This window comes from Scatophagus argus, chromosome 19, assembly GCF_020382885.2.
Source record: "Scatophagus argus isolate fScaArg1 chromosome 19, fScaArg1.pri, whole genome shotgun sequence".
Taxonomy (NCBI): Eukaryota; Metazoa; Chordata; class Actinopteri; family Scatophagidae; genus Scatophagus; species Scatophagus argus.
Window position 1 is genome coordinate 4,628,387 of NC_058511.1, and position 24,876 is coordinate 4,653,262.

Here is a 24,876-nt window from a genome sequence, read left to right on the forward strand (position 1 = left end):
CACTGCTTCCACAAAGGCAGTTTTTATGAGCGTCCACAGATTTGGAGGATTTGTTTAGTTCAGGGTTTAGTTGAGTGAACTGACCATAGGAGCCATTGAGGACATGTTTAAGCTTAAGGCAGGCTGGTTTGTTAACAATTTATAATGTCATATTTGTTGCAGACATACAGGCTAATGGATATGCAGCTGGAGAAAGTGCTAAAGGACTCAGAAACTTGGATGGTTGTATTATTTCCACTGTGTGGGATGTAAAGCTGATGACTTTCATGATTTAGAGAATTTTTCAGAACCTGCACTGCTAAATGCCACTTCATTTTATGATGGTGTATAATATGTATATCATGTATTGTAAAGTTGCTTGTAAATAAAACAGTTTCCAAGCAATGAGATTTTATGATCAGAGATTTTTATTTGTGGGAACATACTGAAAAGATTAGACTTAACATGTCAGAATTAATGCAAAAAATGTAATGGCGATATGAGAATTTCTACAGTTTAAGCTATCTCTGATGTCCACATATTGCACATAAGATTTCTTTAGTCTTTTAAATTTAAATACATTTACAGGAAGCAAAATTATTTCATAAAGTAGTTAGTTGATGAATGCAAGTACTCCATGAACATGTCAGAACAACAGACAAAAAAAGCAAAAATCAAGAAATCCTGGCTTTATACCACATCCAGTCTGATCCGGCTTAGTTAGGATGGTTGTGTATTTTTATACCTCCTGAGTTTCTTAAGGTGAAGACATGTTGGCTTCTTTCTGGCGCAGTCGCTCTTTCTGTTAGGGGCACAATAAAAACAGAGCTGACAACACTGCAGAAAACTACTTCAATCAAAGCAGAAAACTTGCATATTTTTGTGTGTTTTGAATTTGCATGTATTCATCTGCATTGCATGTCCAGGATCTGGTTCAGGAAATGTCTGCTGGTGTGTTTTACCCACACAGGAAAATCTCTTTGCCTCTAAAGTACTGCAGCTGTACTACACTAAATCACACCATACCAGGCTGTTGGGGTTGATCTTTCTGGTCTCCACTTTCTTCTCTCCTGTGATCCTCTTAACTGACAGCTGAGCCTCTTTCAATCTGCAAAAACAAAGTGTCAAGTTCATGGGCTCAGAGGTCTGATATTATATTAAGTCCTGATATTTTTTTCTGTCAACCTTTCTAGAATTTCACATGAATCAATAAAATAAGTTTAGTTTAATGAAAACAGAAAATAACATGAGTTCGGGTGTGTGTCCCTGTCTGTCACTACTGACTGAACTTTGGTTACTGTTGAATATTTAAAACCACATTTGTTGAGAGAACCTGGCCGGATCAATCTGCACATTTCTGGCAACTAATCACTTGTGACATGTTGATTGCTGGAATTCTGAATCTGAATCCTTTTTATCTGGACTTAATGAAATGTTTACATTTTGCCAACAGTGGTGGTGGTTTTAGAGATGCAGATGAACTGGGCTCTCTGATACCTCTCTTTGGAGATGTTCTTGTTCTCCCTCTTCCACCTGACCTTGAAGTCGGCACAAAACTCAAACCAGAGCATGAAGAAGTAGCCAGTAGTCACTTCCTGCTCCCCTGCTTTGGGCTTTAGCCCAAAGTACAGAGCCAGGGCCTGAAAACTGAGCAGCAAATATTTTAAAAAAGAAAGGATTAATAAACAAACAAACAAACAAACAAACAAACAAGCTTGACAGTATATTTTATGTATGTCCCAAATGTTGGACAGTAATCATTGGGTATTTATTTTACTACAGCTAGCACTTACGCTCGCTATCAGAGGCTAATGCTAACACAACAATCTAACTGTCATCTGACTGACTGTTATCTCATGTTCTTTTATTATTTTAGAGTTAGCTTATGTATTCACTGGATTAATATAATGTGACATACTTTCTATGAGGGACAATGTCACTAATTTGACAGCCAGTCCATTAGAGTTAGTTTGCTACTACTGTGCTACGTTTAACTCTTGTTTATCTCATCTTTTTCTGATTGGTAATGTCTATTAGTGGATTATATAATTTTTATCCAATATTGTTGTCACAGTTTCACACTTTCTTTCAGTAAAAACCATGCAGGCTCTTGTATTTGATGTGCCATTTTCATGTGACAAAGTGTGATAAAAATATGCAGGACATATATAAAAATATCAATACAACACCCCTCTCCATCCCAACATTAAAATGAATGTTGAAACTGACAGCCATACTCATTCACAGATGCCACCTGCTTTTGCTTGTCAAATCAAAATCAAGTGTGATGCACACAAAATGATGGCATGACTTAATTGCCCAACCTTTTTTGTACAGTCATCAATTGATAGGAAGCCTCTGCGTGTTCTTTTCGTGCTGAAAAGAAACCAACAAAGGAAAGAGTTCAGCTGTATGCAGACTTTCCAAAAAACAGATTATATATTAAACAGTCACAGCAAAAGTAACAATATTAATTAATATTATAGTACAATGTTTCCTGGTTGTAGCACACTCAAACATTTAGCTATTTGATGGTGCATCTATGCCATTTAAATACCAGGGATGGATGCTCTTCTCTAATGCAGCAGCTCTTATCTTGACGTGGGTTAATATAAAAATCTTACAACACTGAATGCCTCAGTTGGCTGGATGAATAATTCCCAGTGCCTGTGTGTCTCTGTGTCTCAGGTAGGAGTCCCCCAGTCACTGCCAAATCTGTCTGATCCCTATCTGAGTGTCTAGCCTTTACTCTGAATTCATCCTATCTCCCTCAAACACACACAAACACACACCCAGTTACCAAAGACACTCTGTGAAATAAAAATAGGGACAAAGATACAAAGATATTCAGGCCAGTCACAGGAAGAAGCCAATGAAGACAATAGCAACGTTTAGATGGAGCAGACTCAGACAGAAAGTCGCACAGTTCGGGGAAGTAGACTGGGCTATTACATGATCATTCCTGAGGAGTTTGAACTGCATTTAAACTCAGTCATCCCAACTTGAAACTTGTACTACCAAGTGCTGCCTCGGAGAGAAATTCACTGTTTTGGATCACAGCAAACAAAATTGTGCTACTTTAAAGTCATGAAAGTCTGAAAGCCTTCAACCAATAGTCATGTGTCATTGTTGACATACTGTATTTGTACAGGCTTGCCAAAAGTAACTCTCAGGTTTGCAGCTGCACAGCATATGACTAAAACCACTCACCACTGAGAACAAAAGCCTCCATTTTGTCCTTAAACGGCTGCAGGTGTTCTTCAGGCGAATCAGAGCAGACCTTCTGTACATCTTTCTCACATCCTGTGGAGAAAAACAAAATAATTATAAAGAATAGTTAATCCTTTCTTCTCATGTCTCATAAATTTGTCAAGGAAACTTGGTAATAAACGGTATACAAAGCACTGGGAGAATTTTGAACAAAGTTTTTAAAATTCACAGTTAAATATTTGTACCACAGTGTCATAGTGGAGCGAGAGGAAAGGTCAGTGAAACACAAAGGCAAGTAAGAATCATCTTCTGGGGATCAAGAATGCCTGTGTAAAACTTCATTGCAATCCATCCAGTGGCTGTTCAGACATTTTAGCGTGGACTAAAGTGGTGTCCTGACTGACCAAAAGACCAACATCCCCATCCACAGAGCCACTAACATGGCTACAGACACTGGATGCTACATTTCCCATAATGCATCTCATTAGTGTCTGGTGCCCGGTGAGCACCCGCTTCTCTACACTCCACAGTTTCAGTTTGCAACATGGGCTTTCCATAGTAAATTTATGGTCTCCCCAGCCTGAGCTGATAACCCTGATGACATCACTATGACATCATTGGGGTTGCTGTTCCTCCCCTCCAGAGCCACTGAAGACATAACACAGCTGTTTAGTCCTCCTCATGACTGAACGTGATGTGTAAAATCAGCGGAGTGACCCTTTAAACTGCACACTCCTCGAGCCATCATGTTCTTTGAGCCCTGGGTTAAACTAACTCCACCTGTGCCCGAGCAGGAGGTTATCGGCGCCGCTTCCTCTTTAGATATCACTTGCTGAGATTCACCCAGAGATGGCGACTGCAAACTCCCTCTCTCTCTTCCTCCGCCAGCCTGTGTCTCCACGTTGCTCTGTGTCCAATCAGTGGATCAGAGGAGCCAGTCTGCAGAGCCAGTCATAATAGAGGCTGCAGAAGGAGCCGAGCCCCTGCCCCCCCGCCCGACGCTCGATCAACATCTCCCAGATAAGATTACAAAAGAATACTGTTTTCATTCGGGATTTGTGTAAACTGTGGAGGCGGGTATCTCTCTCTCTGCATTGTGTGTCGAGCCTTTCTTTCTTTTGTCCTGGCTTTTTGTGTTCGACAGAGGTTTGCTTATTTATTTCAGTCAGGAGAGGGTTAGGGGACCTTCACATAAACAGAGCCAGCTGATGAAGAGCGTAGGGATTTCAGACGTGAGAGTGAAATCACACTAACTGAACTGAGGCAGTGACTTGGTTTCATGGTCAGGGTTAAATGCTTTCTCACAGAGACTTTAACGTTTAGATAATAAGTCGACCCACCTTTCAGAAAGAAACACTTAATCAATCTGTGATCATGAAAAGAAGATTATAGATTCAATTGAAGATTACAGAGTCAATAAAGTCTGCAAAGCAGTTTCTAAAAGGTTGATTCACTCAAAGCACAAACAAGAGAAGCAGCCTACAGCCATTCTTACAAGCTAAAGTCAACAAGCTTGCAATGACAAGGCGAATTTCATGATGTTACGCAGGTAAAATGTTTAAAATGGTTTGTTCACCATCTCATTTTAGCATGTTAGCATGCTAACCTTTTCAAATTATTATCAATAAAGTAAAGAAAAAAATAAATAAGAGGAAAAAAACGTTGACCAGATGTTGGCACTAGAAGTTAAGTTAAGAGAGGACCAAATTTATTTCAAATTCTTGGCATAGAATAACCCCTAAAACATTCCATTAAATCCATTTAAATTCCTGAAAATCCTTCCCTTCTGTGCTAGGAGATGCATTTCATTAAGGCAGAGAAAATCATCACACAAGTGGATAAGGAGTGTGTTGGAGTTCATGACTCCTAAAGTTCTCAGCTTTTATTTGAAAACAGGACCTTTTCATAAAGTTTGGAGTCCTTTTACGTCTTTACCTCAGGAGCAGATTGTTTACAAATGATACCAGCGAGGCTTTGCGGTCTGGCATGAGCACAGCACATGTGTGTTATTTTCAGTGCATTCAGTTTAGTATTGTCATTAGCTTTTACAGCTTTTTCTCTCAAATGTGTCATGAACGGTAAGGCGGTTATCTGCATCAGAAATCCTTCATTAGTCCTGTTACAAATATTTTTAGCGAGGTCTCTCAATTATAGAGAGCCTGTTGGTTATCGGCAGAGCTTCAGAAAAAATACACTGCTGGTGAACTTTTAAATGTATTTTCTAACGCTGAGCGAGAGCAGAACAAACAGAAAGTGTGTTTTCTAACTTATTACAGTAAATACACCAATATAACAAAATCTTTGGATCCCATTTCCCACAACAGTCAGCATGGATGACTTAAGAGAAACTAATCACCCTTTAACTGTGTTGGGAAACATTTCATACCAACCATACAGAAAACACAGGGATGAGGGCGGTTCAAACGGGGAGAACAAAAAGAACCTGCGACAGGCGATCCAGATTGCACGGCGGTTTGGGTAGACGGGCTGATAAGACAAAGCTGTGTTGAGAGGTAAAGAAAGCTATCTGTGGCACACATCTGGGGGCCACACTGGAGCCCAGGTGATACAGCCGAGCAGTTTAAGGATCCGTGCATCTCTGCAGAAGCCCGTGCAGATACACTACAGATACTGGAGGTCTGGAGATTACATAAGTGGAAAGCTATGGTCTCCCTGCACTGGCGACAGGGGTACAAAGGCACAACGATGGGAGATCTGATGGGCGGGAGGATTAGAAGCTGCATCTGAAAGGCGCCAGGCCAGTATCAGCAGCAAGACTCCCACTAGTCTCTGAACACACGCACACACAGTGCAGGCAAAAACACATGTGTACATAGGGATACAACAATGCACTGACTCAAAATCGTACACATGTAAGAGTAAGCGTTGTCCTCAGCACGGCTTGTCTGGTTCAACTGGCTGGCATCCAGTACGGCGTCATATGGGCACACTTAGAAAGACAAGGGAACAGGCTAGAAGGATAAGAAAGACGAGAGGAAATCTTTTGTTCTGGGGCTTTAGCTAACTGGTCAAAGAAGCAGGCCTTTAGCCCTAAGTATAAACAGTTACTCAGTGGCTGGGGCCAGTGATGGGAAACCAGGGCGGTGAGATGTGGGGATGGGGAGGGCTGTGTGAGAAAAATGATGCCAGACATGGGCTGAGGTTTGGTCTGTGAACCTCTAAAAATCAGAGTGATAGAGTTACATAGGCTGCCTGAGGTTTTCAAACAAAAACATAAAACAACAAAATGACCACAAGGAGACTAATCCAGTCTCCCTAGTCAACATGGATGCTAAAGCTCACTGCCTGACTGCCCAGAGTGCGGCTAATGTTTTTGGAAAACATGTGCAATCAAGAGGGGGAGAAGAGTTTGTAAGCATTTAGATAGAAGGTGTTGGAACGGATAACGGTCGCAATAATGATATCACATACTTGTAAGATCTCGTCCAAGCTGTCTCAGGTCTCTGTTGAGGTCATCGAACTTGACCTGCGATGCCAAGAACACGTCCTGGGGTTCAGGAAGGGGGAACACGCTCTTGTCTGTGCCAGCGTTCTGGTGGAATTCAATCAAAACAAAACATCACTGCTAAATCAGGGACTGAGAAATATATTGAAAGAAGTATTACTTTCAGCAGCACTGTGTCTTCATCAGACTCCAAATGGACTAAACCATATGTCACATACATACACAGTCAAAAGAAGAACAGGTGTACAATTGTCAGGGAATAATTGATTTCTAAGTTGAACAGGATTTCACATCTATTGGATAATGGATCCAACAGCGGGAGCTGCCATTTCCCAAGTGCTGATGAAAACAGATATGTCTTAAAGAGCACAAGTACGGCATCCATCAAGTGCAATCAATTGGATGAGACAGGACAAATTCGGTTTTTAAGTGAGACCAAAAGGCTCCACTCTGCAGAGCTCACTGTCTGACTATGACTCCCCATTATCCAGTAGATATGAAATCTGTTCAAATCCTGCTCAGTCATGCACTACACATACTGTATGACTTTATACTGTATGTTTGCCTTATGTCCGTCCATTTCAACTCTGGTGAAGACACAGCAGTGCGGAAACATTGGTCTCATTTGAACAAATCAGTAAATGTGCTCCAGCCCTGTGGTTTTTAAAAGAATGTTTTTCCTGCGTGAATTGAGAAATACCAACCATGCTCAGATACTCACAGGAAAATAATACAAACACATCAGCAAACAAATACATGTGGGTTAAATGTGAGATACTCGTACCTTATCCACATTGTGCAGGTAGTATGACACCACGAAGTCAACCAGACTGATACGATTGTCCTGAGAAGAAATGGAGGCAACACATCAAAAAAGTGAAAAGTGAAAAGTGAAAAAGACCAGTCAGTGATCGATGGAGGCTGTAACGTATTATTGAAAGTGGTGCTGGTGCATTGTTAAATAGTGTATTTCAAAGTCTTTCCAATACTCCATCCCTAAGAAATCTGCGTGTACCGTATGGAAGTTCTGAAGGTTTGAGGGATGAAGCTGCCTCTGAGGGAGCCACTACAGTCTTCCTACAAGCATCAAGGTCTTACCCTGCTCTTCACGTCCTTCAGTTTAGGCAGAATCTCCAGGCCGAAGCCGTCGGCCTGACCTCTGACCCTGCTGCCTCCGTTCATGTGGTTCCCCAGAGCCAGCACCAGTCCCACCACTCTCCTCACACCATCGCTCTCCAGCAGAGCCTTGAACCAGAACAAGGTAAACATCACTCATATCCAAATGGGAACTGTAAAGAACATGTGCTGAAGTATAATCACTGTAATGAAAAGAAAGTGCATTTTAAAAAATCTGACACATTTGATCCAATATAAAACATCTCAATTAACATTTTTTTAGTACCTCACAGACACGGGAGACTGTGCTGAGCTTGCGTTGGATGGACGCGATCCCGTCGATGAAGGCCGACCGGAAGATGATGCAGCGAGCTCTGTCTGCAAAGTCTGGGATCTGAGACAGCTCATACAGGAACCTGGATCAGAGCCACATTGACAGCAAGAGGACAAAACATGATGATGTTGTCCATACCTGTTAGAACAACTGACAGAGGTTAAACACAGCACTTAAAAGCAGCCACACACACACACACACACACACACAAACAATCATTTACTGTTCGGGTTTGTCCAGCAGTTTGACTTCCTCTTCCTCTGACGTCTCGTAGTGTTTCTTGATTCTCTCCAGTTCCTCCGGCTGTGCTCTCTGACAATAAAATATAAATCAGGGGCTCATAATTGTACAGTTGCACTTGTATTTAAACAGCTGTAAGGTGTGCTGTAATACCTACATTTTCATACAGTGCTTCAATGGTCTCCATGTCCACCACAGAGTGGTCCACTGTCAGTACGGCTAGAAAATATACATTATAAAACAATAAACTATAAAACATTAACTGGGGGCGCTATGGTGAAAAGTTGGTATTAATTCCTTTTCAGATTCATGTGACTGCTGCACGTGCAAGTTATTTTTAATTCTGACCAAATCCTACATAAATACAACACGAATACAACCGACCACACATTCAAAGCAACTTCTCGTCATGGTTAGGAAGCTGTTTCTTAGCAACACAACTGAATGAATGACACACTCCATCACTCACCTTGTTGTATATCTTTCATCTCCAGGTGGAGGCTCGATATGAGGATGCCCACAGCCTGAGAGCGCTTCCCGTCCAGCAGCTTAATGAGCTGACACACACACACACACACACACACACATGCATGCAGTTACCATGACCACCTTACCAGGACAAACCATTACTGTGACAAGATGGAGAAAAAAAGGCCTTGTGATCATGCTACACTGCAATGCATAGTCCTTACATTTGTGACCAGAGTTGTCAGGAGCTGATTAAATGGAAGCTTTACTGATCAGTCACAGTAAGCTTTGTTTGGACAAATACCTTCTTTTTGCCTAAATGCATTTTATGTCATTTTCCTTCTCATGGTCTGTGCCTTTGAGTGCAAGGTGCTCTGCAGTGTAACTAACACAGAGAATCCTAACTGCTTGCTAATGCAGCAAACACAAGTGACCTCCAGGAGAGGAATTGGAGCCCATCAGAATTTCAGGACTCAGGAGTAAAAAACAACTGAACAGACGCAAAACATTGGAGAAATTCACTTTTTTTTAAAAGAGAGGAAATAAATCACACCTGTGAGTTAAATTTCAAATTTGTCAGGTGAATTTACAATCTTTGGTCTCTCTGTCTTTCAAAAAGCTTTTCATTTTTTAACAAATTTTTACACAATAATGAGTTGGATTTATTTATGGAGTGTTGTATAAATTAATCTGGATTTATATGTCACTCTTCTGACAAGTTTATAGAATAATATGGCATTTGCAAATCCAATGGTATCGACCCCCTCTAGTGGACAAAAGACACATTGCAAAAACTGAAGCATGTCTTCCATGATGTTCCAGTTAATTTTGCGTGATACCTTCCTGGCTTTGGCTTTCTTCTCGTATGCCTCAGACAGCGGCTTCCTCTTGGTCTGTGTGGTGGTTTTGGCAAAGAGATCCTCAAACACACTGGCATTAATTAGTTTGGGTTCCTCTAAAACGTTCCATAGCGTGCTGTTACTGAGGGAGAGAGAAACATGATATTTTAATTTATTCCACTCCAAGAGCAATTAAACAAAAGCGTCAATCTGGGCTGAAATAGGCATCAAGCCAGTAAAGGCAGTTTAACAAAACTACACCCATTATTATCCCTCTTAATCTGCATTTCATCATTCATATTTTCATAGAAATAAAATTTTGTTGGGGTTCATTTTAATTTAATTGAGGTAATTTCTATATTTTATGTTATGTATCATATCATAACGTGCTTTTAATCTGAAATTTATTCTTTCGTATAAAATCAAATGACATGAAAGCAAGTGTTTGATTTTGGTTCTGTTGTGTTATAATAAATGATGGTTCTCGGCTGTGAACTTACTTGTTGTCCTGGATCTGGATTCTGGTCCAGTAAAGAGGCTTCATGGGTTGTGATGGCTCCACTGCCGGTTTCCTGGGAGGTTTATCAACCATGAAAACTCCACCTGGAGGAGGCGGAGGCGGAAGGGGAGCTAAACCTGGTGCGGATGGAGGAGGAGGAGGTGGAGGCGGAGGAGGTGGTGGAGGGCCATTTGAAGGCTTCATGTGGTTTTGAGTTGCTGACAAACTTGGCGGAGGTGGAGGGGGAGGAGGCAGGTTGTCTGTTTTGGTTGGTAATGTTGTCTGAGAAGGATCGTCTGGTTGTCCTGAGTGAGGCAGCGTGGCTCCAGGAGGAGGACGGTCATGTGATGAAGAGGAAGACGAAGTATCATCCCTCTGACCGGCCAGGCTGAGGCTGATAGAGGCCAGGTCGAGCTTTTTGGGGGTCACCTTCTGCTGCTGAAGGCATGTGTAGCCCTTCCCCGTATCTTCTCCATCCTCTGGAGTCTTAACAAAAGTCTCTCGGTCTGTCTGGATGCAGACTGTGCGGAAGGATTTGCGTACAAAGTCGTCCCCTGTTGATACGGCGACATCTTTGACTTCCCCAGGGCGGTGGCTTCCAAACTGGGAGAGTTTGGCCTCCAGCTCGGCCAGAGCGACTTCCAGACAGGTGACATTGTCCTTGTTTTCCACCCTCAGTCTGGACAGTTCCTGACCATAGTCCTCCTGAAAGTGACATCAGTTAGACAAACAACACCTTGTGCTTGTTGTGTCTTAATATAGCAGACAAGTTAAATAACAAAGCATCTGTTTTTGTTAAACAAACTGCAAATCTTGAGTGATATTTCATAAAAGGAGTTAGACTTTACTTCCATGGCAATGACAGTAGTGCTCCAAGAGTACAGCATTTTAAGAAATACATGGATTTATTTTCTTGTAGTGAGCTGGATGAGAAGATTGATCCTGCTAACATGAAGCTACGTCATCTTATGTTAGCTAAGCATAAAGTGAGTGGAGAGGCTTGCCTTAACCTATCAGCACCTTTGAAGCTCACTAATTAAATTGTTATATCTAATGTGTTTAATTTGCACATAAACTGAGGTGTGAAACATCACATTTTGGTTCGGTGGACTCTGGACAGACCAGGCTCGCTGTCCCCCCCGTTTTCACACTTTACGCTAAGCTAAGCTAAGCTAAGCTAAGCAAGTTACAGGCACATAGACTTGGCACACCGGGCTGCACACCACAGCTGAACGCCTTTCACGCTGACCTGTAACTTCTCCAGCTCCTCTTTGCATTCCCTCTTCAGCTGCAGGAGAGCAGCCTGGTGCTCTGAGAGGAAACAGAGCAGAAAAACAATGAGAAGGGGCATTTTTACAGCTCATTGTTCTTTCTTGTACCACGGAAAATGTTCATCATTACAGCTGCGGTGCCTGAGAGCACTTTTATTTCCATGTATATTAATGATGTGGCTGAGTACGAGCTGAAGACTTACAACAACCACAGGAATTTGTGATTAATGTCGCATAACAAATCAAATTCTTGTTTCACCACTGTGGGATTCTGAAGGGTATTTGAAAATATAATGTATTTGTTGAGGACAAGATTTGATCAGAAAAAATATAAAAAAATTGCCAGATGACGGCAGTAGAGCCTCAAATGAACTTATCGAATGGTCAGCGTGTTTACAGTCACCTTCCTGACAGTATTTACAGGAGGTGTATTTTCAGGAAAGAGGGTGTGTACACCAGGATCACAGCTTAATCCCTGATCAAACAACCTTTAAAAGTCTCACTGATAAACAGATGTAGATTATTTTCATCCACAGAAATACCAAAGGAAGCAGGAGGAATTTTGTATCTTTAAAAAAAGCTTTGTTCAATGTCCACATCTAGCTATGTGTTTGTAAGACTTTGTTACATATGTACATATATATTTGTTACATGTAAGACTGACTGACTTATGACAAATTTGCTAGCACCACATATGGCTTGATACAAGTTAAAATAAAAGCACAGTTCACAGTTCAGACACAACAAGAGGAAAACATGGCTCACAATTAGTGGTTTGTGTTGTGGAGCAAGTGATGAGAGGGGAAGGGGTTTTTAGAGACCTCGTTTGGAAGCTCGTCTGGAGCCTGACTGGTGCTCTGTTGAGTTTTTTTGTACCTTCTAAGGCCTGAACTCTTCCATAAGACAAATGTTTTTCTGATGGAGCAATCTTATAAATCCTTTCACACACTGAAGGTGCTGGAGTCTCACAGTCTAGTTTTCTGTGGACACACACACACACACACACACACACACACACATGCACACAGGGTGGAGCTGTGTTTACCGAAGCAGTGGAGCTTGATATTACATCCACCATATGACAACACAGAGAAAACACTCACTCTCTCTCTCTCTGCTGCTTCATCATGAATATCCAGCACATAGTGTTTAACATAATGACTTGGTGTGGATTTTTATTTTCATCTGGAGATAATCGAGTCCCTGAGCACAATTTCCATTTTAGTTTTCTTTAACTGCCACACTCTTTGTTTAATCAGGCTGACACTACATCACTTTTCACACTTTTTGTGAAATGGAGTTTGGACTCCGGCTGTAAAACAGGGAGGAATACAGTGGATTTTCATATGTCATGACTGATGTTGACACTCTCTGTATATCTGAGGTCTAATTAACCCCAAACAAGAGTAATATCACTACATAAGGTAACATATTCTGCCTGTCTGAGTCTGTGAATGACATTTTTGACAAAAAGGGAACATATCATTGTTCATAGATATCATATATAATCTATAAAAGATGAAGCATTTCCTTGCTCTGAGTTAAAATAATAATAATAATAATAATAATAATAATAATAATAATAGTACTTCGGCACCTTCATATGTGCAAGCTCACTTTGTATTAAATCGAAGAGTTGTCACTTAAATACTTTCCTACATATTATACTTCATTAAGGTTAAAAGAAAAGAGACAACATAAGTTTTTCAGTTATTATTATTATTATTAGCATTTCTATACATATAGAAGATGGGTCTGTGGAAAAACAGTGAGGGTGGAAAAAACGTCACAAGGGTTAATATAACTGAGACAAAACATGAATGTGTGTAAATGTGTCAGTACCAGCTTCTGTATACTTCAGTCCAAGTTTCTCCTCCTTGAGCGGTGGCCAGACGGCTTGTAGACGACCAGGAGTTTTTTCTTCTCCCTCTCCTGGGATGGACGCTTCTGACTAAAAGGACAAGAAACAGAGTTTGACAACAGATTTGAAACAGAATCAGTCCTCAACAGGACTCGTACATCTTTACAGACAGGTCAGTATTGATATAACGGCTCTGCTACAACTTGTTTTCCACAAAGAACAAGTCATGACGTTATGTTTGATGCTCGATGTTGAATCACGTGGTTCCTACTTGGCCATCTGGTGAGTCTTTCTTCTCTGGCGTCTTATTGGAGGATTTCTCAAAAAGTGCCCTCAGTGCATCTTTATCTGCCCTGATCTTCTTCCTCACTGCCTCCAGGTCCACCTTCTCTGCTGGGTCCTTCTTCAAAGGCTTTGGGGTGAAAAAAGCTTTGAAGGCATCGAATGCTGCCTCTGCACTGGACACAGAAGGTTTCGTGGACTCCAACGAAACCTCTGCATCCCCCTCTGTTTCTAGTTCCCTCTGCTCGCCCTCCTCACTTTCTTCACGCTCGTTCTTCTCTCTGGTGACATCCTGGTCTCCTCCAGCCTCCATTTCCTCCTTCTCCTCTTTCTCATCCCCTCTCTTTTCCCGGCTCAGGAACTGAGAGATCTGCTCCAGGAAGCTGCCCTGGACCTTAGCATCCTCTTGCTTCTCAGGGAAAATGTCCCGTCTTGCTCCTTGAGATGAAGGTCTGATCTGGGCCACGGTGTCGTGTTCGGGACCAACCACCCCTTTCCTCAGGACCCTCAGGCCGCTGAACAGGGCCGGGAGCTGGATCAGCTTGTCCGTGGGGGAGCTTGGGGAGAAGGTGGCTCTGGTGAAGGTGGATCCAGCTGGAGGGTTATTGGCTATGGTTGCAGATGTTATGATAATATTTGGTGATGTGTCTTTATGGCTGGAAGGACGATGAGTTTGGGTAGAAAGGTCCGGACATATATCTCTTTCATCTTCTTTGCCAGGCTCCTCTGCATCCGTCCTCTCCTCTTCGTTGTCATTTTTAAAGAAGGGAGGTCCACCGGTTTGCTCCAGTGTTCGTGCTACTATTGGTTCAAGCTTCTCCTCAACTCCAGGTCCAATCTGAGCCACTTTCATAGGTTCCTCAGGGTCAAAACCCACATCCGAATAGTGAGTACTGACGACATCTGCCTGCTGGTGAGCACTCTTGTAATCTTCTCTGATTCTCTGGTTGGCTTCACCGGTGTCATCCTGCTTGACACAATTGCAGTCTGTATTCGTGCAGTCAGCTGAAATGTGTTGACATCCTGCTTCCGTCAAGACACAAGCGTCGAGTGACGTTTGACAGCCCTCGTTACTGCATCCGTTAACTTTACCACAATGCTCATCTGGCGACTTATTCTGCTCTTGATTTGTTGCAAAGTCCGCCGAGCCATCTTCGGCATTTACAGCGTTTTTGTGCTGCTTTGTTAGGTTGATATTATTCCTCTCCTCCTCTGTCATGTCTGAGTCATTTCCTGCTTCTGTCCTTATACATGAGTTAGAGGTGATCTTCTCTGCTTCGCGAGGCAATATAACATATGATAAGGAGTCTCTACTGTTCTCTTCAAAAGTCATATCTCTGTTTTTCTTTAGATTAAAGCTCAGCTCGCTGTCTCCTGCAGTTGGGTCTTCATTGTGCTCCTCTGAGAGGGTCCTGAAAAATTTTAGGATGGCTTTTTGCTCCTCCATTTGCTGGGAGTGTGTGTTGCTCAGAAAGAAAGTGGTGAAGTTTTCCAGGATAGAGGGAGCTAGAAGTTCTTGAAAAACTTTTCCCACAGTGTCAGCATTGTGGTTACCATTTAAACTGTTTGTATCTGAGACTTAAGCGCAACATCGCGCTGTCTTACAGCAGAAAAACGCAGTCTAAGAAGGTGTAATTGGTGTTCAGGCATTTGTATGGCATGCAGAATCCAGGACCATGCAACTTCCACTTACTGTCATTAAATAAATGTAAGAAATGTTTAAAGTCAATAAAGTCATATCACCACTTGTGGAAATCCGACCTGTTTTTGCTCCAGTTTGTTGAAAAGAAATAGATTAATCCTTTTTCTGCTAGAACAGTTCCTTCATGTCTTACCAGGAAACTAAACTTTCCGGCCCAAAACTGAAAGCGGCTGTTAGTCACTCAGACAAATGAATAACAGGAGGAAAATCCACAGAGTAATGGAAAAGCAAAGGCCGGCTCCACGGCTCTGCCGGCTACAGTGACTCAGCTCAACCACAGTTAAAATCAGATCCCAGTCCTGGCTTTAGCTTCCAAGTTCTGCCTCGTTTTCCCTCTGGCTCCTCTGTACTCGCTGCAGTAGTTTACCGAGCTGCATCTTGGACGCCGTCCTACAGATGGTCATAGTGTAATTGGAAGCAGATGGTGACTTTAGCCACCGTTTCTGACAACACACCCTGACAGATCCGTGAGCCGTAAGGCAAAGGAAGCCACCCACAACAGATGGAGGGACACCACACCCAGAGCTGAAGGAGGGCAATGGGACTGCCAGGGATCACTTGTTAAACGTTTGGCCTGTAAATCCACCGTGACAGGGAGGTCTCTCAGCTCCCCTGCAGGTACTGAACAACAGCAGGCTGGTCTGAGCAGATTAGTGGGTCTAACCCCACCTACACTGTACTGTTAATCAGCTCACATTAAATCTTACATGCACTATGAGAGAAGTTTTCTCAGATCAGTTTTATTTATTTTATTTATTTTATTTTCACTTTTATTTATACACAAAACACTGTTTTGTGTATAAATAAATAAATAAACAAGAATACAAATTTTGTCACAGCCAGGCTGATGACACACACAGTATCAATACAAAAGAATGAAATATTAGGCAATAAAATAAATAAAATTAAAGACAGAGACTTCTCATCCAATGACATCAAAAATATAAATTATCACAAAGCAAAAGGGTGGCAAGAGGGAAGTCACTGAAGGCAGAAAAGATCACTTAATACACTAAAAACGTCCACAGTCGGAAACTTAATGGGCAAAGAGAGAAAGTGAGACTTTTAATAAATAGAGTTTAAATAAATAAGAAAGAGTGAAGGAGGTTCTTCGTGCTTGAGTTATTCTTCGTTCTCACGTTCCACCCTTGTTTGCCTTTAAGTTAAGTTATCACAGCCAGCAGCAGGTAAGCAGCAGATCACATCAGAGATAACACTTTTACTGCGTGACTTTCTCTGACAGTTTAGGTATTCAGAGACATGCCCTGCACTGTTAGAGGCACCTTAATCATATGAATGCTTATAAAGTGCTTTTGCATTCTCAGGGAGGAACACTGTGGCCTTTATGTGAGTTGTGTTTATGTAATAGGAATGGATCCAGATAATCCTATAAAACAGCGTTAGAATCAGAGCATTGCACGCTTGCACGTTCTCTCTCTCTCTCTCTCTCTCTCTCTCACACACACACACACACACACACGCACACACACACACACACTAACATTTACAGTTAAATAGACAAATAACCTCCAAACTTAAGATCTGGTGAGGTCAGTTTTATTCTTCTTCTGCTCCTTTTAAAACACTTAAATCCTTATAAACCGGATTTTATATTTCTCAAGCACCATGTTCACTTAATGGAAATACAAAACTCTTAAAAATGGTCAAATATATAATTCATCTAAACTTTAGATTCTAAAGTTTGAGTCCAGGACAACACCTCCCCATGTAAACAGAGGGGGAGAGGCAGAGCTTAAGAGCTTTAAACTATAGTTTCATGCTAATGCAGATACCTTTGCTTAAACAATGCACTTACAGAGCTGCTTTAAATCCCTTCTGTTATGTCATCACAACGAGCTCTTTGTCACATATGTGAGGCTGGTTGTTGGACCTGTGAGCCATCAGAACCAGAGAGGCCAAACTCCAGCGGAGTGTGAACTTGTATGTCAGTATCATGATGATGCAGCATTATTCAGTTTTAGAGAGTGAATATTTGTGCTCATTACAAAGCTTTTAAGAGACATTTTCATTGACATTAGCCTGAAAGCACAATGCAAAGGAGTTGCTGAGAACGATCTTGTGTCCCTGCAGCAGGTTAGGAATTGTAAACAGGAATTGGCACACCATCCTGAACCAATAATCTGCAACTTGTCACTGAGATCAGCACTAATACTACAGCAGCTAATTTCAGTGATTATGTCCTTATTGCAGGCTAAAAGTCTATTGATCAGCTGAACTTTACTCCAATGAAAAACAATGCACATATTTATGTCACGGCACTTCAATACTCCAAGTCAAAGCAGTATGAAACACTGTCACCCTGTCAAGAAACTGACCCGAAACTCTGGTGGGAGGGGTGTGGTCGTCGGCGTATCAGCGATGTCATCTTCAGGAGCTGTGATGCGCAGGAAGTCAATGTGTTTCGGTCTGGAGGGATGAGACAGCTTCATGCAGAAGGAAAGCGACTCCTCCACCTCCTGCTGCCAGATCTTCTCCTGCCTCTGCAGAGCTTCTTCTGAAGAGAAGAAAGTCACATCATAGTTAGAGCAGAATCATTTTCAATTTTCTTCTCACACAGATCTTTAATGACAGCATCAGGAGATAAAAAAAGCACATGCAAAGTTCTGATTTGGGCAACTTTACATTAAGCATGTCAGATATTAAACAGGAACACATACTGAAAAAGACACATAAACTAAATATGAACACTGCAGTGCCAGCCTCTGCGGAAAAGTCTTACTACGGTTAGATATCAGTCTGCTACCCTGATACACACATAATACTGAAAGCATCCCCCCTTAAACAAACTGCCTGCCAAATTAACCCATGCAGAGATCTTTAAAAGACAGAAGTGAACAGTAAACCCTGTGAGCTACAGTGTCCCCATGAGGACACAAGGCAGAACTTCAGAGAAAAATGAATTGCAGAACCTTTCTCTCTTAAGTTTTGCATTTTAAAAATAAGACAAAGCACCTTATTGGGTGCCATTCTTCTAGTTTATTCAGCCGTTCGTTAAACTGCTTTACTTTCCACTTGTTGTCACTTGTGGCTGACGATTACTTTATTGTCCTCTGCAGTAAAAACAAGCCCACAGCCTTGTGTCATAATCAGTGGACACCTGCTGTCGTCCCTTTGAAATGTGTGTGTGTGTTTGTGTGTGTTTTGTGATGCTTTGTGCACAAAAGTGATCTCTGACTGAACAAAGCAATGCATAACAGAATTACTGAGAGCAAAAAAAACCTGATGAGTTTCTTTTTGGATGAGTCTGCTGCATCTCTCCCCACTTTACAGCAGATGTTTTACAGTGATTGGTATAAATGGTTCTCAAATTTCTCAAGCAGTCTATTTATTATGCTTTACTATACAGTACTATATTGTATTCCAACTGTATATTACATGAGCGGCAGATGATTGATGGTTGTTGCTGTGAAGCTGATAGCTGCTGACCCCTGACCAACTGAGCTAAATTGAAAAACTATTAAAGTACAGACTGGAGATGTTTGACGATTGTGTTTTTGTGGCAACTTTGTTAAGTTAATTATTAACCCATTTGGATTCATATGTACGTAGGCATGTATCTGTTTACCCTATTAGGATGTGGGATTTGAGAGTGGCTCCAGCACTGTTGGAATTAGGGGTTCAATTCCCACTGCCCTCACGCTAAAAATGTACTGCATGCACGAACGGTCCTGTAAGGCAGTTTGGATAAAAACATCAGTCTAATGCCAGATGTGGGCAAAGGCAGCTCGACCTTGAAAAAAGGACTGTGGTTTCTTTAACTTGCTGCAGCCAGATTTTCCCTGTTCATTTCCCAGATGGTCACACACTCCTCACTCTATGCTTTGGTAAAGAGATCAAGCTATTTTACAGTAAATCTCCTCAGTATCATTTCAGATAAGAGCGCCAACAATGATTCCAGCTGTGCAACTTTCAGCGGACACACAAGCGTTCTCAAAGCCAGATCAAACAGCTTATGGAAATGTGTTATCGGCCCTCAGTTTGACCCTCAGAAGGCTGTGCATTGTCTATCGTCCTCTCACCCTAATCATCATCCTCCAAAGATGTTCTGTGTTTCACAAAGCTCAGACCATTAATCCAATTTCGACAGCCAGGCGTCCTGCTGCACAGCCTGGTGGGGACTTCATTTTTCTGAAAAGACTTCACACTATACAGATCAGACTGCCTAACAGACTCAAGTAATAATTTCAATACATAACTGAGTTGCATTTCCATAACATGTGGTCTCCTCTTTCTATTTCCCTTCTTTAAGTCTAATACAGTCTTGTTCTTTCTTACACTGTCTGTATATATTCACTATATTGATATCATCTCCCAACTCTTCACTGTAGCTACATGTTTAAATTAGCTATTCCAATACAAAACTGCACCATTTTATCTAAAAGAAATAATACAATGTGCATCATTTTGTACAATTTTCCTCAAATTCCAAGCCTGTCATATTTGGTACCTTTGTAAATAGTGGGATGCCCCTGAGAAATTTAAAGTTCACATTAATAGGGGAAACCTGCTTTGCATCCGCATTCCTCGTGAATTATTGAATTTGTGCAGTGTTTATATACAAAGACAGACACACAGATATCGCCATGGCAACTAAATTTCCATATGTTGAGCCATAAGTGGCATAAAATAAGTGGAATGGCAAGATATGTGCAACTGCAGTACACACAGACACATAGCGTGCAACCTGTTATTTCCATTTAACTGATTAAATGTTCTCATCACAAGCCTCCATCTGATTCTGTAGCCTCCACTCCCCACACACTCACACACACACACACACAGACACACACACACACACATACAGACACACACACACAGACATACAGACACTGTTCTGTAAAGAGAAACTCAGGCTGCCTCAGATCAGTGCTAATGCAGCACTATGAGGTGGATGAGAGTATCCACATCAGGTGCTCAGTCATACTTCATGCCTGAGCGATCACAGACGCACACACAGAGACACGGTGGTATGTCAAACCAGCAAGTGGTCATTATTTCCAGACTACCACACGTCCTTCAAGCCTGTTCCAGCAGCCATGATGAGAGAGAAAGTCTGTGTGTGTGTGTGTGTGTGTGTGTGTGTGTGTGTGTGTGTGTGTGTGCATGCGGATGAGACCAGACATCACCAACTTAATCAATGTGTAAATCTGACAGTCAGGACTCAGCATGTGCCACCTTTAAAACCGTCTGTTCTTCCTCTTCTGTTCACTTCACTAACCAACCACGAACCCTCAATGTCATGCCGTTATGCACACACATCCCTCCTCACCCTGAACCACAGCTGAAAGTCCTCCTTAATCCACTGGGAAGCACATAATGAAACACGTACGACAAAAGATGGAGCTACAGGATGCAGCTATGTTATAAAACCTTTGAAATACATCATAATATTCTCCATACTAGTAAAAACTGTTCAGTCCTACACAGTATTTTTAACTCACTACAGCTGAAAATCTGTAACACCAAACGTTCTTTATATTTTTGCTGTAGAGTCCTTCAAGAAAAGAATCTGCTTTCAAGTAGGACTGTGTATTGACATCTTTTGGCTACTGAGCAAAATTCATCCAAAGAATCAAAAACCTCCAAGTACCAAAAACTACTGCAGATTCACTCATTCCTTCTTGGTTCACAAAACTCTCTAAATGATATCATTATTTTGCACTGTATTTTATTTATTTTGTTTGAGTTCTTGTTTAGTTTGTGTCCATGCAACATTTACCATCTAAGAAAAAGGGAGGAGGGTTGTATGAAAGCAGGTTTATGTTCTTCAGAGTGAAGTACTGTCAGTGTATTGGTTTTGTATCAGTATCAACACTCAGGTATGGTATCTACTCTGGCATTTAAAAGGTTTCAGGAGACAAAATTGATTTGTTTGATTCAGGTCAGTGTGGCTGGACTGTATGGTTGAACGCAATGTCACAATATTGATATATAAAGATCATACTCCGGAAAATGTGTACAAAATTTACCACAAGGACCATTTAGTGGGTGCTCTGGAGCTGTCAGTCACATTGCATAATCTTCATCCGCAAACAGACTTTTCCCAGTTGTCATAAAGTTTTTGATGACTTTTAAGGACCTTCTCGTCCATGTTGGTTTAAAAGCTGAGGTTCAAAGTTTAGTCTTGACTTTGGAAACAGCAGTTAAAAAAAACTTGAAAAAGCTTTTGTCAGGCTTAAGTACTCTGAACTGCATACATATTATTTGCTGTTGTAACATAGTTAGCATTATTACCTGAAGACAGTAGATAATCTTGACTGCCCTCTGTTTCACTGGTGCATCTTGGTGTCTGCATCTGATTCTGTTCATTCAGCTGGAGGTTCACCTGAGCCAAAGTCTTCAGGTCATTCCCTGCCCGTCCCAAGACTGTGTTGGCACTTCCACAGCCTCCAGCCTGTCGAGGGAATAAATTATCTTCAGCTGAGCTTACCCACCCTGCGTGGTTCTCATAGGTGTCGTTTTCATGCTGGTCAGTGAGGCTAAGAGGCAGAGAGTGCTGGCTGGAGGTGAATAGAGGCGACAAGATGGGAGACATGCCTTCAAAGCTGCTGGATGTTCTCTGAGAAACATCCAGGATTGCAGATAGAGACAGCGAGGGCACAGGGGAGATTTCTCCACCTGTTGACAGAGAGGGTGATGAAGAGTCATTTGGCATATCAGAGGTGAAGTAGTAAGAAGAATGTGATGAGAGATTCAGAGGCCTTCTTGTTGGTCCTACGAGGTTTGGCTTATCAGACGTCTTCCCGGCCTCTGCGAAGGGTTCCCACTGTGTTTTCGCTGTCTCCATCTTGAGGACCTGACGCAAGCTCTGGCTCAGGGCTTCACCCAGAGCGTGAAACTCCTCAATGAGCAGAGGCTTGTCTTCATTGCACTCCTTGTTCTGGGTCTTCAACTGGAAACCCATTTCAGTTCGGCACCTGTGTTCCTCCTCACCAGCACAGCGATCCAAGACAAACTGACCTTCATCCCTTCCGTCGCTGCCTTCTCCGATCCAGTCCGAACTGGTGAGACTCACCCGATGTATGATGCCTTCCACCTCCTCGATCTTGCCCATCACTCGCTGTGCTGCAGCCTTCTTTCCCGTTTCCTTGTACATCCATAGAGCAGACTTCTCCTCTGCCTTCTTCTCCTGATCTATATCTCTCTCTTCTTGGGTGATCTGGGCTTTTTCTGTGTTCCTGTTTTTTTCTTCTGTCTTCCTAATCACCTCCAGGCTAGTAGGGGAGGTACACACAGAGTACATATCATTGTCATATTCAGAGAGATCTGTGTCTGAGTCAGTGAGAGCACATTCTTCCTTTAAAGATAAATCATTTCTCGAAGAGGAAATGCCCTTTTTGCTCAAAAGAAAATTTGCAGAAGAAGCATCAGGCAGCTTCATTCTCAATGATGACTTTGGCTCCTGTGGACTTCCCAAAACTCTCGTTCTCCTGGCTGCAGGAGTGCAGGCGATGGACCTCACTTCCTCCAAGTCCCATTCCCCAAAGGTAGGGGAGCTTGTTTTCTGGCACTTTGTAAGCCTTTTCCCCTTCAAAGGCCTCTGTTGAGTCCCGGGTGTCATCTTGAGGTTTTGTTGAAAGGCGTCTTCCAATCTTCTCCTTTTCTTCCGAGGGATCTGAAATCTTGGGGATTTCGGTAAAGTATCTCGACGCTCAGCATGATCATGACGGTTCGACTTAATCACCATGCTCTGTTGGTTGCCCATGTTCATGAAAGCCTGGCACTCCAAACACAACGGTAACAACTCTGTCAGCCAGTGTATCTCAAAAACATCATCCAATGCTTTGAGGGTTGCTTTGAGGTCTCCAAGGCCGAATTTGTCTCCTTGACCCTGCTTCACTGTTCCAGCTGTACCTTCCTTCTGCTTACAGTAAGAAGTTAATCCTCGTTGTGTCTTCAGAGGGGCTTTAAAGGGGGAAGCTGGCCCCCTGTAGTGGGAGAGGGATGGGCTCACACAGCCCCTCTCACTGATGGGGATGTAGAGGCGAAAGGTTTTGTGAGTGTTCTCCATGATATTATTTGACTACCACAGATAATTTTTTACAGGGTGAATGGATACTTTGGAGAGGTTAGATGCTGACTTCTCGGTCTCATCTGGACAACCGCATGAATCCTGACATAGAAAGATAAAAAGTTTAATTCACCCTTGTTTTTATGTGTAAACTTGAAGTTTAAATTTAATTGTAATTCCAACCATATCTATAAAAAAAACATACAAGAAAAGAAGAATGAGACTTCAGGGTGTAAGGATGGACCAAACATCATTTCATCATTGTGTCAGTGACTGTGCAGTGACAATAAAGACTATCTTGTCTTATAAAAACAATATGGGTACATAACAGTAAAATCCTGAAGGGTGACTACAAAAAAGACACAAACGATGACACATGCTGACATAGTCAACTATTTGCATTTTAAACAAAAATGCCAAAGACTTGTTTTAGCTTCAACGATGGTCAAAACAAGTGATGTAAATCTTGGGGTTTGGGAAATTGCAATACACTTTTTTCTTATTTCATTCACGACATGATGATAGAGAAAATCGTGAGTTGCTGTCCGACCCCAGTGGTGGAACGAATCTCACTACATTTTCTCAAAAACTATACTTAAATAAACATTTGAGGTATTTAACCTGAGTATTTCCATTTTATGCTACTTTATGCTTCTATTCTACAATTTGGAGTCATATATTGTACTTTTCACTGCATTACATTTATTTCAAATTAACAATTTTAATAATACAACATATAACTAACTAATACATCATAATGTTTTATAATAGATTAAGCCTGAGTGTAAAGTTGCTGGAAGTAGCATCACTTTTACCAACTGCAGCATTAGTGAGCTGTGAATACATGAGTTTAAATTATAACCAAGTATTTCTACAGTGTAGTATTGCTACTTCAGGGTACTTCTTCCACCACGGCCCTCCACTCAGGCATCACAAACACATGAACCCTACAGGTTGGTGCAAAAATAACTTGCAAGCAAAACAAATTCTTTGACACTGATTTCTAGTTATGTAACTTAAAGGTAATTTTACAGAAAAATCAATTCAGTGAAAACACGATAAACTGTTTCTGACCCTCCTGACCCTTAAACTCCATGCATAAAAGATCAAACTCAACAAACTTGTATTTTTAACTTTTGCAATTTTAATTTCATATGATTATCTTAGCTATCTGTCGACACATGCTAATTTCTATTTACAATAAACAGCAGTAACAGTGACACATATTTACTTACACGTTACCGTCTCCCTGCTCCATGTAGCAGCAGGTTGCTCCTCTGACTGGCTGAAGGGTCACTCACGCGGCAGATGACAACGGCCCGCCCACTGCAGTGAGACGCACAAGTTTCACCCAATCAGCGTAGCTCCGGAGAATTCGAATGAATCCTATTGGCTAGCCAGTTTAGCGACTGTGCTGCGGACTGTCAGGTTTAGGGTGGACAACATAAACAGACGGTATAGGCTCAGCGAGGATTTCCCGCTAATTAATCCAATCCTCTTGACATCGACGTGTACCTGAATAAACACAAAATGTTTTTGTCTTATGTTTTTTTTGTTTTTGTTTTTTTTTAGTCTTC

At 41.7% G+C, this 24,876-nt stretch overlaps 1 protein-coding gene across 2 annotated transcripts; it reads right to left on the reverse strand.

Annotated features, from left to right (window-relative positions):
• Positions 1-393: 393 nt before the first annotated feature.
• On the reverse strand, positions 394-24,618 carry fmn1 (formin 1). Of its 2 annotated transcripts, XM_046372477.1 has the most exons (19): positions 24,535-24,618; positions 21,523-23,401; positions 17,604-17,782; positions 13,265-13,373; positions 11,401-11,462; positions 10,153-10,856; positions 9,653-9,794; positions 8,815-8,902; positions 8,503-8,564; positions 8,329-8,417; positions 8,058-8,187; positions 7,754-7,900; positions 7,440-7,499; positions 6,622-6,742; positions 3,190-3,282; positions 2,304-2,355; positions 1,477-1,626; positions 1,006-1,087; positions 394-781 (listed from the first exon to the last, which is right to left on the reverse strand). In XM_046372477.1, exons 2-19 carry the CDS (start codon positions 23,297-23,299, stop codon positions 737-739), a joined length of 4,092 nt encoding a protein of 1,363 aa, XP_046228433.1. In that variant the 5' UTR covers positions 23,300-23,401; positions 24,535-24,618; the 3' UTR covers positions 394-736. The 2 variants fall into 2 exon arrangements, with proteins under 2 accessions (XP_046228433.1, XP_046228434.1); XM_046372478.1 differs by lacking the exons at positions 17,604-17,782; positions 21,523-23,401; positions 24,535-24,618 and adding an exon at positions 13,555-15,624.
• Between the last annotated feature and the right edge of the window lie 258 nt (positions 24,619-24,876).